Source organism: Acartia tonsa, chromosome 6 (assembly GCF_053477335.1).
Source record: "Acartia tonsa isolate MP-2025a chromosome 6, ASM5347733v1, whole genome shotgun sequence".
NCBI classification, from domain to species: Eukaryota; Metazoa; Arthropoda; class Copepoda; order Calanoida; family Acartiidae; genus Acartia; species Acartia tonsa.
Genome location: NC_137265.1, coordinates 19,543,538 through 19,557,113, shown reverse-complemented (window position 1 = coordinate 19,557,113; position 13,576 = coordinate 19,543,538). Strand labels below are relative to the sequence as shown.

General features: G+C 31.8%; 2 protein-coding genes across 5 annotated transcripts in view; both read right to left on the bottom strand.

Annotated features, from left to right (window-relative positions):
• The window catches only part of LOC145322035 (uncharacterized), a 76,879-nt gene that overhangs the window by 31,167 nt on the left and 32,136 nt on the right, over positions 1-13,576 (bottom strand). The window lies entirely within an intron of this gene.
• On the bottom strand, positions 4,818-5,739 carry LOC145323298 (uncharacterized). Its single transcript, XM_080165727.1, has 3 exons — positions 5,628-5,739; positions 5,238-5,424; positions 4,818-5,029 (listed from the first exon to the last, which is right to left on the bottom strand). Exons 1-3 carry the CDS (start codon positions 5,704-5,706, stop codon positions 4,903-4,905), a joined length of 393 nt encoding a protein of 130 aa, XP_080021853.1. The 5' UTR covers positions 5,707-5,739; the 3' UTR covers positions 4,818-4,902.

The following is a 13,576-nucleotide window of genomic DNA, read 5'->3' as shown; positions in this document are numbered from 1 at the left end:
CTTCTTTATTTAAAAAGGATATTATAGTACCCTACAATATTTGCCAGTTCATAATAGAGAAGACATGTATAAATTGTCCATTCCTCTTTTGCAAGATGCGAAATTATACCGCCAATTATTAAATGCATCAGACGTTATAAATTTAGATGCAGCAACATACAAAGTAGCCTGTCACAAAAATATTTGAATATTTTAACTAATCATTTGAAACATATTTTTTATTTCTAATTTCTTATAGGAACCCTGCAAGAAATACACCAATGTAACTGCTGAAAGACTGCCACAAGTAGATCCAATACCCCAAATTTGAAGCCTTCAGCTTTAATAACAAAAAAAGGTTGTAGGCATTTTGAAATGACATTTTATGTACAATGAAAATTTTGATCATATTAAAAATTTTGAAATTAAACTACGTAGCCTAGAAACAAAATTGTAAGATAATTTTCGTCACAAATTTAGGTTGCCAGTAACTAATTATATTTTTAAAATAAAAATACTCATTTTTATAGTCAAAATTATTAAAAAATTAAGTTTAATTTACGTTGTACTGAGAGTACGAGATTTTAACTATGAAAACGGAAAGTTTTTATTGTAGAAAAGTAATCAGTTACCAGTAACCTAAGTTTCTGATGAGGAAGATGTTATAATTTTGTGTCTAGGCGACGTAATTTAATATTGTAATTTCTATAATGAGCAATAGAAATCTTTCAAAATCTTCATTGTAAATAAATTGTAATTTTAAAATGCCTAAAACTTTTTTTGTTATTGAATTTGTAGGCTTCAAATTTAGGGTATTCGGTTTTTTTGTTGCAGTCTTTCTGCAGTTAAAGCATTTCATTTCTTGCATGGTTCCTTTAAGGACCTCTCCATTCTATTACATTCTCATTGATCTTTTTAACTTTACTATAGAGAACAAATTTGTGTGATCAACTTTAAATTTACTAATGTCTTGTCTGCTGTAAAATTAATCCAAACACATGTTAGTAGACATCCAATACGCTTAGACAAGGAGAAACGTGACAAAATATATTTTTCAAATCAATTCTTTTGTTGATTACCTAACAGATCTATTGTACAGATATAAACAGTCAAATAACCCCCACCCTTTTCCAATGACCTTGTTCGTCTGCTAGTAAATTGTTTTCTGCTGCTTGGCTGTGTTAATATTCCCGACAACATTGGTTGATTTTAAAAGACCAAATTGAGAGTCAGCATAAGGTTAATGGGAAATACAGTTGTCTAACCTTTTCGTTTTACTCTAATAATTACCTCTTGCATGTATAGAAATTAAGATGTTTTGATTCTGTACCCTCTCTTCTACGAATATCTATTTCACTAAACAGCAAATTATCAATTTTAGGCCAGGCTTATGGTCATACAAAAAGTTTTTAACGAATGCATTTGAATTTAAAGTACAAGAAAAATTTATTTTGTCTTGGGGCAAATTTAAATTAACTTGAAATGTACGGTATTAGAATGTTTCCGTTGAATCTTTGGTCTTCATTATTCTAAAATATGATAAATTAAAATTATTATTCTTTTTGTACTCAAATAGAGCTTAGCGCAGCTACTGGTGTGGCTGCCGAGCCCTCCTTTAGGAGTATAATTAATAAATAATCATAATCTTGCACGTATAAATTTTTATAAAAACAGACCAATTTAGATAATCTAATAATTTTTACAAAATACGTTGTTTTCTTCATATTATTTTTTCCCTCAAAAGAATACTTTATTAATCTTAATAGCGGCTATGCAGGGAGTAAGGGAGGGGACAATGGGCAATTAATTCAATTTAAGAGTTTTTGAAGAAAGGCCATGAAACCCAGAATAATCCCGAAAATATGGTGGAAATTGTAAAGTGATTGTTGATTAAATCTAGAAAACCATAAACTAAGAAAAAAGTTCCAAGAAAAAAAGCAATCATTTGAAAATAAGATTACCAGTATTACAGACTGACATAACCATTCTGTAATTAATTACTAGAAATATCTCCCTGGATCTCTTCAGATGACAGGGAAAGAGAAAAGAGATTTGGGGGCAAGTGATGTGAACACGGAAAAAAGGGGCAGGCAGGCGTGTAGCTGGATGGGCAAGTATATGACCCGCACGCCTTCCTGCCCCTTTTTATCCTGTTTATTTCCCCCACCTCCCTTCTCCATTTCCCTTTCTCGTCTACTTTTAAAAATGAGGTGGGGATGAAGGGAGTGAAATATAGTATGGGAGGGGGGCCGTGTATTTATATTTGAACTACTCTCTGTCTGCAAAACTATATATATTCAAAACTAACATAGCGAGTAACGGCATTTCTTGCGCAAGTCCCCAAACTCAGTCAGAAACTGCTAAATTCTTGCACATTCCCTTTAAGCCAGTCCCCAAAGTCTGAGACTCCTAAAGATTGAATATTCGATCCATTGTCCCAATGATAGTTTTAGTTTATAGTATTTTTCAAAACATACTCAAAATCGTAAACGATGGGTGATTTCGTAGAGAAATGTTACTGTTTTCAATATTTTCAAAATACTAAAATAACCCTAAAAATATACAAATTCCCCGATATATTCAAACGACCGGAAATTGAGACTTCACACCTCTGTTAACATTTTTATACGGAGAGAAGGGGTCAACTTATGCTAGATTTGGGATGTATTTGTAAGATACTACATATGTTCACATATCTTTACGGTCAAACATTGTCAGAAAATCATAAAAATTCCGGAAAATATTATCATACGAAGAAGGTTTATGGCCTCACTAGAATTTTATGACTTGGAATAATAGAGGTTTGGTGAATAGATTTTTTTTATAGCATCACGCAATCTCGTAGCCAGATTATCAAGATAGTTAATCTTAGTTCTTATTGCTAATTTCGCTTGTTTTTTTATTTCCATTTTGGCAGCATTTCATGCTTAATAAACCAACCAATCACAATTAAAGAAAAAAAGTCTCCAAAGTTGTTATTGCTAATTTATCTTTTGACTTTTCCAGTTACTTTATGTTCTGTTGTGTTTGTCAGTTCAAATAAAGAAATAGGATTTTGTAGATTTATTAATTATGTATTATTTTTTAAAAATGTTATGTAACCCCCCCCCCCCCCCCCCAATCATATTTCTTAAAATATCTTATACGTGAGTCACACACAAAGTAGAGAAACAGGTGCATATATATTGTTAATGAATTCTGGCGTGGGGGGGGGGGGGGGGGTTTACAATGATGCATCAGATTCAGAAGTAGCTAATATACCAACCAAAGGTTTTTTTATAATATCTATATGTGATACTTAATTTTTCAAAATATTGCTTGACTTTGATGTATCAATGATCAGAAATAGCTATTTATTTATCTAATATACCAAACAAAATTTTTTTTTATAATAATTAATATAATATCTATATCAGTTACTTAAGTTCTCAAATTTAAAATATAGCTTGAATTTTCTAAAGAATAATTCTTACAACATTTCTGTACGAACACCTTGGCTGACCGTAATATCATGTTACCAGTTACTTACCACCACCCCCCCCCCCATATTCCGAGGGTTAATCCCCATAAATCATACATTTAAATAAATACAGGAGACTTTATAATAATAATACTCGAGTCCCCTCCCTCCTCTTTACTACTTACTAGTAATATAAATAAAGACATCTTCTTAGCTTTAACTTTACCAATTCCGAGCCTAACCAAGGAGAGCGCAAAATCTGTCGGACGACACGAAACAAACAGACCAATGAGAGTTCGAGTTGGGTGGGTTAGCGGAGATTGTTAAATAACAAATTAGCTGTAATAAATAATAGGTTTATTTCATATTGTTCAAACAAAATTGAAAATACAAATACAATACATTATTATGATCCTGTTACTTTCAATTGTATTAATAAGTTTATTTCATTTTATTATTCTTTCATACAAAAAATACAATATTTTGCTAAATGATTGATCTCAAAACAATCTTCATCATGGCTTAACTTAAAAAATCCGTGAGGTTTGATTTGGGAACCAAATCATTGAAGCCTAGGAACATTAGTTCCTTAACCAGATGGCCCTTTAGGTTATACCTCCTTTCGCTGAAAAGCAATTTAAGGCGGGAAAATATTCTTTCCACCCTCGAATTGCTTACAGGCAGAAGAATAAGGTTCGCTAAGAGCTCCCTGATTTGTGCGGGGTACTGGTCTTCTTCAAGCATGTTGGCAACTGTTCCATGGATTAGCTCCAGTGTCGCTGATCTGGAACCTCTCTTCTGTGCTCCTTTATCGTTTGTCCATTTTTGATAATAGTCTGTCAGGGTTACGGCATTTTGAACGCGCCATTTTCTGAGTCCTTGATACAGTTCCGATCTCATGACTGCAAGTTCATCAATTTTCTTCTTTGCTCGTTCCTGTTGTTGTTTTTGTTGGTAGGCCAGCTTTCTTTGTTTGAACACAGCTACGAACAGAGGTGATCCAATAACATTATCATCACTGCTTGGGCTTGTAGTCTCAGTCTCCTCCTGGACCTGTTGTTCTCCTGAATCATCCTCGTCCTCCTCGATGCTGGTATCTGCTGGTGGCTCTCCTTCATTCTGCTGTTCATCCTCGTCAGACAATTTAGACAACTGGATCCTTAGTAATCGTTCTCCGATTAATTTTGCACACTGGTAGCCACGTTCAAGGATCCTTTCTGCATATTCTTTATCAACCAGCTGACTGGGAAGTAGGCCTTCCTGTAAATATAAAGAAATTAATATTTGATATAAATTACATTTAGGAAAAAAAGTAAATTTCTCATACTTCAACATTTTAAGAAAGCCTAAAACTTTATCTCAATTTCCATCTCTCTATTATGACGAGTTTTTGTTGCAATTTTATTATTATTATACCTGCACCATTTCCAGGTTTTTGTTGCAATTTTATTATTATTATATAATTATACCTGCACCATTTCCAGGTAAGTCTTGCTGAAGGGGTGCAGAAACAACAGAGTTGTCCACCCTTCACTATTCAGCATTTTCTCTACCCGCTTTTTCAGATTGGCATACACTGTGGCAGCAAACCTATACATAAAAAAATAAAAAATAAAATACAAATAAATAAAATAAAATATGTTTTTAGATGGTTTAGTTTGTATATTGCTAATCCCCTCCCCTCTAACTACTACTTTGCTTCAATTTTATTTTTGATATCTTTATTAGTATGGCGCATTTTTGCAACTAAAATGCATCTTATTTATTATTAGCAAATAGTAAAACCATAAACACAAACCTGTTGTCACACTGCTGCAGGTTATCCAGATGTTCAAAGACCGTCTCCAAATTACTGAACATGCTGGGGATTGTTGCCTCCAGTCCTTGGGCGCTCTTGGTGATTAGTATGTCCACCCTCTCCAGGACAATTCTGATGTCTGCAAGCAAACCATTCTGAATGGCGGATGGCCATTTTACATCTTTGACTGAAACAAAAAAAAATACTTTAAATATTATGTCATCACATAATAAAATAATTTTAACTTTTATTTATAATTTTGTGTCACCATCTTTGACTTAAACATAAAAAATACTTGAAATATTATGTCACCACATCAAAGAATAATTTTTATAATTTTGTGTCACCAAATAAACAAAACTTTAAATATTATTATAACAGATAACTTACTTCCTTGTGCTATCAGAGATTGTTTTACTTCTTGTAACAAGTCCTTATTTTTCAACAACTCGAAGTATCTCACGACCATATTCACTCTGCTGCTCCACCTTGTATCCACTGGTTTTATAAGTCTGAAAAAAAGATAATTAAAATTAAATGATAAATCTAACTACGTTGAAAAGTTGAACACCCCCCCCCCCCAATCAGAAAATTAAAAATAAATACTAATAATTAACACTAATAAATAAACAACACTTACATTCTTTGCTTGTATTTTCTATACAGCTTTCTAATTCTTTTATTATTTCTCAGCCTGGACACTAGTTTGTTAAGTACATCCATTGCTGCTTTGTAATCCCTGTTCTCCTAGATACATACAAAAACAAATGAAAACAAATATTCCAAAACCCTTACTATTAAATTTATGAAAATAAATATTTCAACAAAACCCTTACTATTAATTTAAATTAAGCAAGCAAAGTACAAAGTACAACTACAAACTCCCAATAATTATTATATTACCTCACACTTTTCGCAGGAATCACCAAGGGCCAGTTCAGTCTGGTGATTTAGACAGGGAAGTTCTACCATAAACCCGTTCAACTTGGCACTTTCTTCTTGTAACTTTTTCGCTGCCTCGATTGCTGACAAAAAAAAACACATGTTAGTAAAAATTAAAATAAAAATGTTGTTTCTGATTAATATATTAATAATTTGTTGTTTAAATTTCAATGAGATGAGGTGTTATTTGTATCATTCTTACCAGCAGTTCTTTCTTGGGCAGCTGTAAAAGTTACTTCATACCAAGGCAATACAGGCTCTTTCTCAGCAGCAGCACTCGAAGTTCCTTCCCCTGCTCCATCATTATCTTCGTCTCCTGACTCATTCCCTCCTGTCAGCTGGATGCCTTCAGAAATCAGGTCTTCTAGCTCTTGTCTGCTCAAGCCATGCTCCTTGTTGAGTAGCTCCATAAACAAGGATAAATAAAAATTTGGAAATTTGGAAATTAGTTTAAGATGCTGTGAGTATTGGTGCAAAAAATATGACGTAACAAAAAAAAATTAGCCAATGAGAGGCCGTTATTTACCAATGGCGGCAATGGCAGTGTACTCTCATTAATTTTAGAAATACTAGTTTTTAAATGTTTTTTAAAATGATAAAGAAACTATTAAACTAACCTTTAAACTATTAGATGCACTGTCAGTGGTGCATGATAACAGTTGTTTGTGCTTAAGTCCAAAAAAATCCATGACTCTATTGACAGCGGCAACAATGCTCTTGCCAGTGGAATCAGGCTCTGGCATCTAAAAACATTTATAAAATTTGATTTATGATTATTAATTTAAATATGAATTTTGAAATAATGAAATGATAATAATAGTTTGTAACTTTGTACCTCTTCACAGGTCAATAACACCTCTCTAGGTTCGTTGGTGTTCTTGTCAAGAAAAGTAGTTGAAACTGAAAATAAAAGATAAGTGTAAGTTCGTGTTATTTGTGTTATATTATATTATATAATATTATATTAATATTAAAAAATCAAATGAATGAATTTATGAAATACCTGCAAGAAAATCTACGAATACTGACCCAAAATCTATCGTCAGGTGTACACCTATAACAAAATAAACAAATTATAAAGTTTTATTTTATATATATAAATTCAAATATCAATGGTAACTAACTCCCCTCCCCCCCATTCTTGACACATAAATTCCTGATTAAGCTTTTACCTGTATCTTTCATCTCAGATTTCAAGATCCCAACAAAATTGTTGTAACAGTTTGACACCCAAGCCTTTATCTGCTCATCAGTTGGTGCTAATTGACGTGTTCCTTGTTCTAACAGCTTTACTGTAATAAAATAAAAAAATCAAATTACTAACTTTTTAACTATATTAAATATTTGTTACTTCAAAAATTTAAAAGTCTTAATAAGTCTTTTTATATTACTTACCTTTCTTTGCAATGACGTGATCCCAAAAGAATAGGAACGGATCCTTCACTTGTTTTAAGGATATCCGACCTTTTGATAACTTGTACACGTAACCGTGGATACAATCGAGCGCAGTAACACCCTCTATTACGATGGTATGTTCTTTTATCTCATTTCCTGAAAAAACGATAGCTTTTTTTTACAATCGTTAAAGTCTTTTTAATTTGCATTTCAATTTATACAATTTCAATTCTATAAAGTATAAACGATACCTTGGCACCAACCGTTGAACTCTCTAATCTACTTAAAGATGTGTGTTTGTTTGTGTAACGAAAATGTTCTTGATAACTGCTGAAGCCTGAACCGATATGGTTCTTCTTTATAGGGTATCTTCTCATAGGTCCTGGGCAAGTTTGTGACTATTTTGTATGTAAAATATGTAATAATACTTACGTTTCTTTTGGTCAAAATATTTTCTATATTGTCTCTCGCTTGTGTAGGTCTTAACAGCATTGATGCAGGCCTTCGAGATGGTTGGGTGTTTCTTGGTCCAATGGTCCATGCAGCGCCTCACAAGATTGGTATCATCCTTAGTTTCTGCACTAAAGTCTTCTGTTCGCCAATTAGGACACCCTTAAAAATATATATAGATTAATGAATTAAAATTTGAAAAAAATATAAAAATCAGTAATATCCTACTCCCCCCCCCCCCTCCTATGAACTATGGCAAAATATTGGTTTGTCTTGTGGGGGGTGGTGGTTATAAAATTTACAAAATTTATAATTAGAATTAATTATCAAATATTGTAAATAATACTTACATAGGCATTTCAAATAAGGCTGTTTTCCCTCTACTTCCTGTTTGTAGTTACTGAAATAAATAATGTATGTAAATAATGGTATGATACCGAAAGTAATTTGATATTCAGACTGTGTAACTGTATTTTATTATTATAAAAAGAAATAATAATATTGACTTACTGTCTAATAAACTGGGTATGTATAATATTTTTTGCTGAGTTATCCATCTGTATCCGTTCGTTATTAAACCTCCAGCGGAAGTCTTGATTGGTTGTCTTTGGGATGTCTAAATATATCAAAAGAAATAAAAATCTAGGAATAGCAAAACATTTATATTTAAATATATATTTAAATTTTTGGGAGGGGGATTTTTTTTTTTTTTTGGGGGTGGGGGTACAGACACACAAACACACAGACAAACAGACATCCTGTTACTTTAGTATAAGGATGATAAGACAATAAATCAATTAACACCTACCTTTCATCTTGAATTCACCCTTGGCGGCTTTTGCCAATTTTTCCTTCATCAGCGTTGTATCATTTTTTCGGTGCTTCGGCCTTCCCCCCCTACCTTTAGGTTTGGTGGGGGTTTCCGTTTCTTGTGCCTTAGATTTATTAGATTTAGGCTTAGCTGCCTCTGCCTGTATAGGTGTTGAAGTGTTGAAAAACCGAAATTCTTGTCCATTTTCTGTGGGGGTAACGGGCACAGACTGATTCTGAATCTGTGAAATCTCAGGCAGATATTGATCTTCATATCCCAGTTCTTTAGCCAACTCTGCTACCTGTGGTTTCACTTTTTCGTACACTTTTTTAGATGGGCCTGGAGTACTCTGTACTTCTTCATGTACGGTGGGTAAGCTGGGCTTCTTTGACCTACCAGTACCAGCATTCATCTTTTTAGGCTTAGATGGCTTAGCTGCATGTACGGTGGGTAAGCTGGGCTTCTTTGACCTACCAGTACCAGCATTCATCTTCTTAGGCTTAGGTGGCTTAGCTGCCTCTGCTGGCACATATAACTGGGGAATAACAGGGGGCACATATTCATCTTCTGATTCTGACAGCCTAAATAAATAAAAAAATAACATTATTGGCTTTTAAAAAATTTAAACTTAAAGTTTATAAATTTTAAAAAATAGGGGCGTAGCCGCTAGTTTTATATATCTTACCTATATCTTTTATTTATATAACATGAGTTTATAGGTTTAAAAAATATTATTTAAAAAATTAACACTTAGTTTTCTTTTAAAATCTACAATAAGAGGCCTCTAGGGGCGTAGTCGCTAGTGTTATATCTCTTACCTATATCTTTTATTTATATAACATGAGTTTATAGGTTTAAAAAATATTATTTAAAAAATTAACACTTAGTTTTCTTAGTTTACTTTTAAAATCTACAATAAGAAATTCCCCCTCCTCTTATCTATTCTATACCTCTATCTCTTACCTATATCTTTTATTCGTTGGATACTGTTCTACTTCTTCTTCATAAAGATACTGATCTTCAATTGATCTCTTTACAACTTGATGAACAGTCTCCTCCTCAGGCTCCTGCTCAATTTCTTCAACACCAGAAATATTTTGAGATTCCAAAGTCAAACTGAAATGAAATATTGTATGTAATAATAAAATGCGTCTATTTTATTTATTGTTTAAAGTTTATAAATTTCAAAAAATAGTGTTATATATCTTACCTATATTTTTTATTTAAATCTAAAATCTACAATAAGAAATTCCCCCTCCTCTTATCTATTCTATACCTCTATCTCTTACCTATATCTTTTATTCCTTGGATACTGTTCTACTTCTTCTTCATAAAGATACTGTTCTTCAATTGATCTCTTTACAACTTGATGAACAGTTTCCTCCCCAGGTTCCTGCTCAATTTCTTCTTGAGATTCCAAACTGAAATAAAATATTGTATGTAATAATAAAATGCGTCTATTTTTAAAATTAGAATCTATCATGAAGGAAAATACGTTTTAATTCGTTTATATTCGTAGAAAGAAATAACTATTATATAATAATACAGTGTGTGTTTTTTGAGAACTTTTTGAAACCAATTTTATTTTACCCAAAGTCAACTACAGGAAATCCAATTTTTGTCTTTCAATATGATTATGGGTAGAAGATTTAAGCATAAGAAAAATGCGTCTATTTTTAAAATTAGAATCTATCATGAAGGAAAATACGTTTCAAAACGAAAAAAAAATTTAAACTTAGAATCTATCATGAAGGAAAATACGTTTTAATTCGTTTATATTCGTTTTTATATTCGTAGAAAGATGAAAGAAATAATAAAGCCATTAATCGTAAAATTCTGGTAAAATTGCTTTCAAAAAAGTTCTCATAAAAAAACACACTGTATAAATAATATTTAATAATAGATTTGCTTATTAGCTTAGTAGATAGAAATAAATGAAATTGATTTATTGTACCTAAGTAATTTCCGGTCAACTCCAGAGGAATTTAATGTTCCAAAATTGGATCTTCTTGTAGTCATCACTCGATAATTCTTTTAAACAAACTAAATGAAAATTTGTAACCACTTACCCAAAGTTAAATTAATCATACCTGTGTGCAAAATGTTACGCTCCGTAAGATTAATGAAATCCCCCCATTTTTTAACACTTCAGCATCAAATTTCCAACCCCCCCCCCCAAGAACACTAACCACTTGGTTACCAAATTTCCAGGACCTCCTCTTATTTGAATATATTTAATCTTTTTTCTCCACCCATCATAACGCAATTTTTTTACCGCCATTATGCCCATAATAATCACCGCCCCAAGAACCGCCCACAAATTATTTAAGCATCATGTTAAAAATTTATCCTAAGTAAAATTAATCTTACCTCCTCCCCAAGAACCGCCCACAAATTATGTAACCCTTTTATTCAAGCATCCTAAGTAAAATTAATCTTATTCTTACCCACTCCCCAAGTTAAAAATTAATCGTGACCCCCCCCCCCCCCTCATATATATAAACATAATGAAAATGAAATTATAAGAAGCCTTGTTACTCTATAATTAAGGTATGTCCATACGTCCCTCCGTCCGAGTCTTTTTATGGAAATACACTATATTGTTTAATGTTTTATCACGTATTTTACAATTTTGTCCATTTTCACCGCTCATTATGGGCGGAGTGGTAATGCGCGCCGTTAAAACGTATGGTTTTTAACATTTTCTCCATGTAACCCCCTAAAATTGGGGTTGGTGTTGTATGTAATAAATATTAGGAGGTAATAGGATATCTGTTTAGCTCCCCCCCCCCCAAAAAAAAGGGGGAAAAACATAAATATTAGGAGGGGATAGGACAGTGGACAATAATAATAATCTATATTCTATCTTTATATATTTAGAGGTGTAATTTGTAAAAATCTCAAAATTTTTAACATTTTCTCCATGTAACCCCCTAAAATTGGGGTTGGTGTTGTATGTAATAAATATTAGGAGGTAATAGGATATCTGTTTAGCTCCCCCCCCCCCCCAAAAAAAAAGGGGGAAAAACATAAATATTAGGAGGGGATAGGACAGTGGACAATAATAATAATCTATATTCTATCTTTATATATTTAGAGGTGTAATTTGTAAAAATCTCACAATGTAGCTTTAAACAAGTTTATTAAATAATTAAACCTTAGGGTAAAGCGGGGCGATCTCAGTTTTTTCCCCACCTTCAATAAATGACATTTTTCTCCATGTTCTAATCGACTGACAGAAAAAAAACAACAAATCCAATTTGTTCCTACAAAAAAGTATTCATACGAAATTTTTGTGAGATGAATTTTTAGGGTACTTATTGTATTATTTGAAAAATTGATATTGAATTTTAGATTTAAATATACAAAGGCAAAGTGATAATATACGCCAAATAATAAAGAAAATTTCCAAGTGAAAACAATATGGAAATATTATGATAATACATAGTAGTATTAATTATACAAAGTGATAGCTAAATAAGAAGACCTGTTTTGTTTCCTCATCCGCTATTTAAGAAGCAATGAAATTAATTAAAACAAACAGATTTTTAATTTTTATATATCGCATTTTCACAGTATCTTTCATTATTAACTAACATAAAATAACTTATCAAATTATACTGTAAAAAAGTATTGGGTCCTAGGTTTAAGTCCTTATGATTTGCAGGTTCAACAAACCGAAAAAAAAACACACCGCTTGACCCTACTTAATATAATCAATCTTTCTCTATGCTGAACTGATAAGAAATAAACAATTTTAAGTTTAGGCAAATTTAGGATTATGTAATTGTAAATTCAATTGTTTAAGTTTTAACGTTTTTCTATTAGCTTAATGCTTCAAAAGACAACCATACATTGTTCCAAATGGTCTATTTATTATTCATAATTTTAGAGCTTCGCTACTTATGGATGTTTTATTAGGTAGACATGTAAGAATTCTCCTAATTTCCCCTTGAGGAGGGGGGGAGGATTTGATGCTTAATCTGCAGAATTTATTAATTTATTTAAGAGAAACAACGTAATTTCATGTCCCACGGTCCACGGATAAAAAACAAATGCAAAAAAAATATATTTGATTTGCAATAAAAACTACTCTTTTTCTATGTAAAACAAATATACAAAGTTTTTACTTTTTAATTCGTTCGTTCTTTAAGACAGATAGCTATTTCTTTCATAGTTAAACGGCTCCTCGGGGCTAAAAAAACTGGTTTTAATAATCAAACGATTGTACATTTCTGTTCTGTCTATATATCATAGTTATCATTGAAAACCAAAGAATAAAATAATAGGATGTCTGTTAATCTCCACGGATAAAAAACAAATGAAAAAAATTATATTTGATTTGCAATAAAAACTACTCTTTTTCTATGTAAAACAAATATACAAAGTTTTTACTTTTTAATTCGTTTGTTCTTTAAGACAGATAGCTATTTCTTTCATAGTTAAACGGCTCCTCGGGGCTAAAAAACAGGTTTTAATAATCTAACGATTGTACATTTCTGTTCTGTCTACTCTATATATCATAGTTATCATTGAAAACCAAAAAATAAAATAATAGGATGTCTGTTAATCTCTCTCTACCAAAGGATCTCAAATTGAAATCTGAATCTATTTATATTCATTTCTATCCACCAATAAGAAAATTCAAAATTCAGAAAGTTACTATTTTTAAATTTATTATTTACAATAGTTAAAATTTAAATAACGAGTTACAAAAATTAGTCATGACTGTTACAATTTA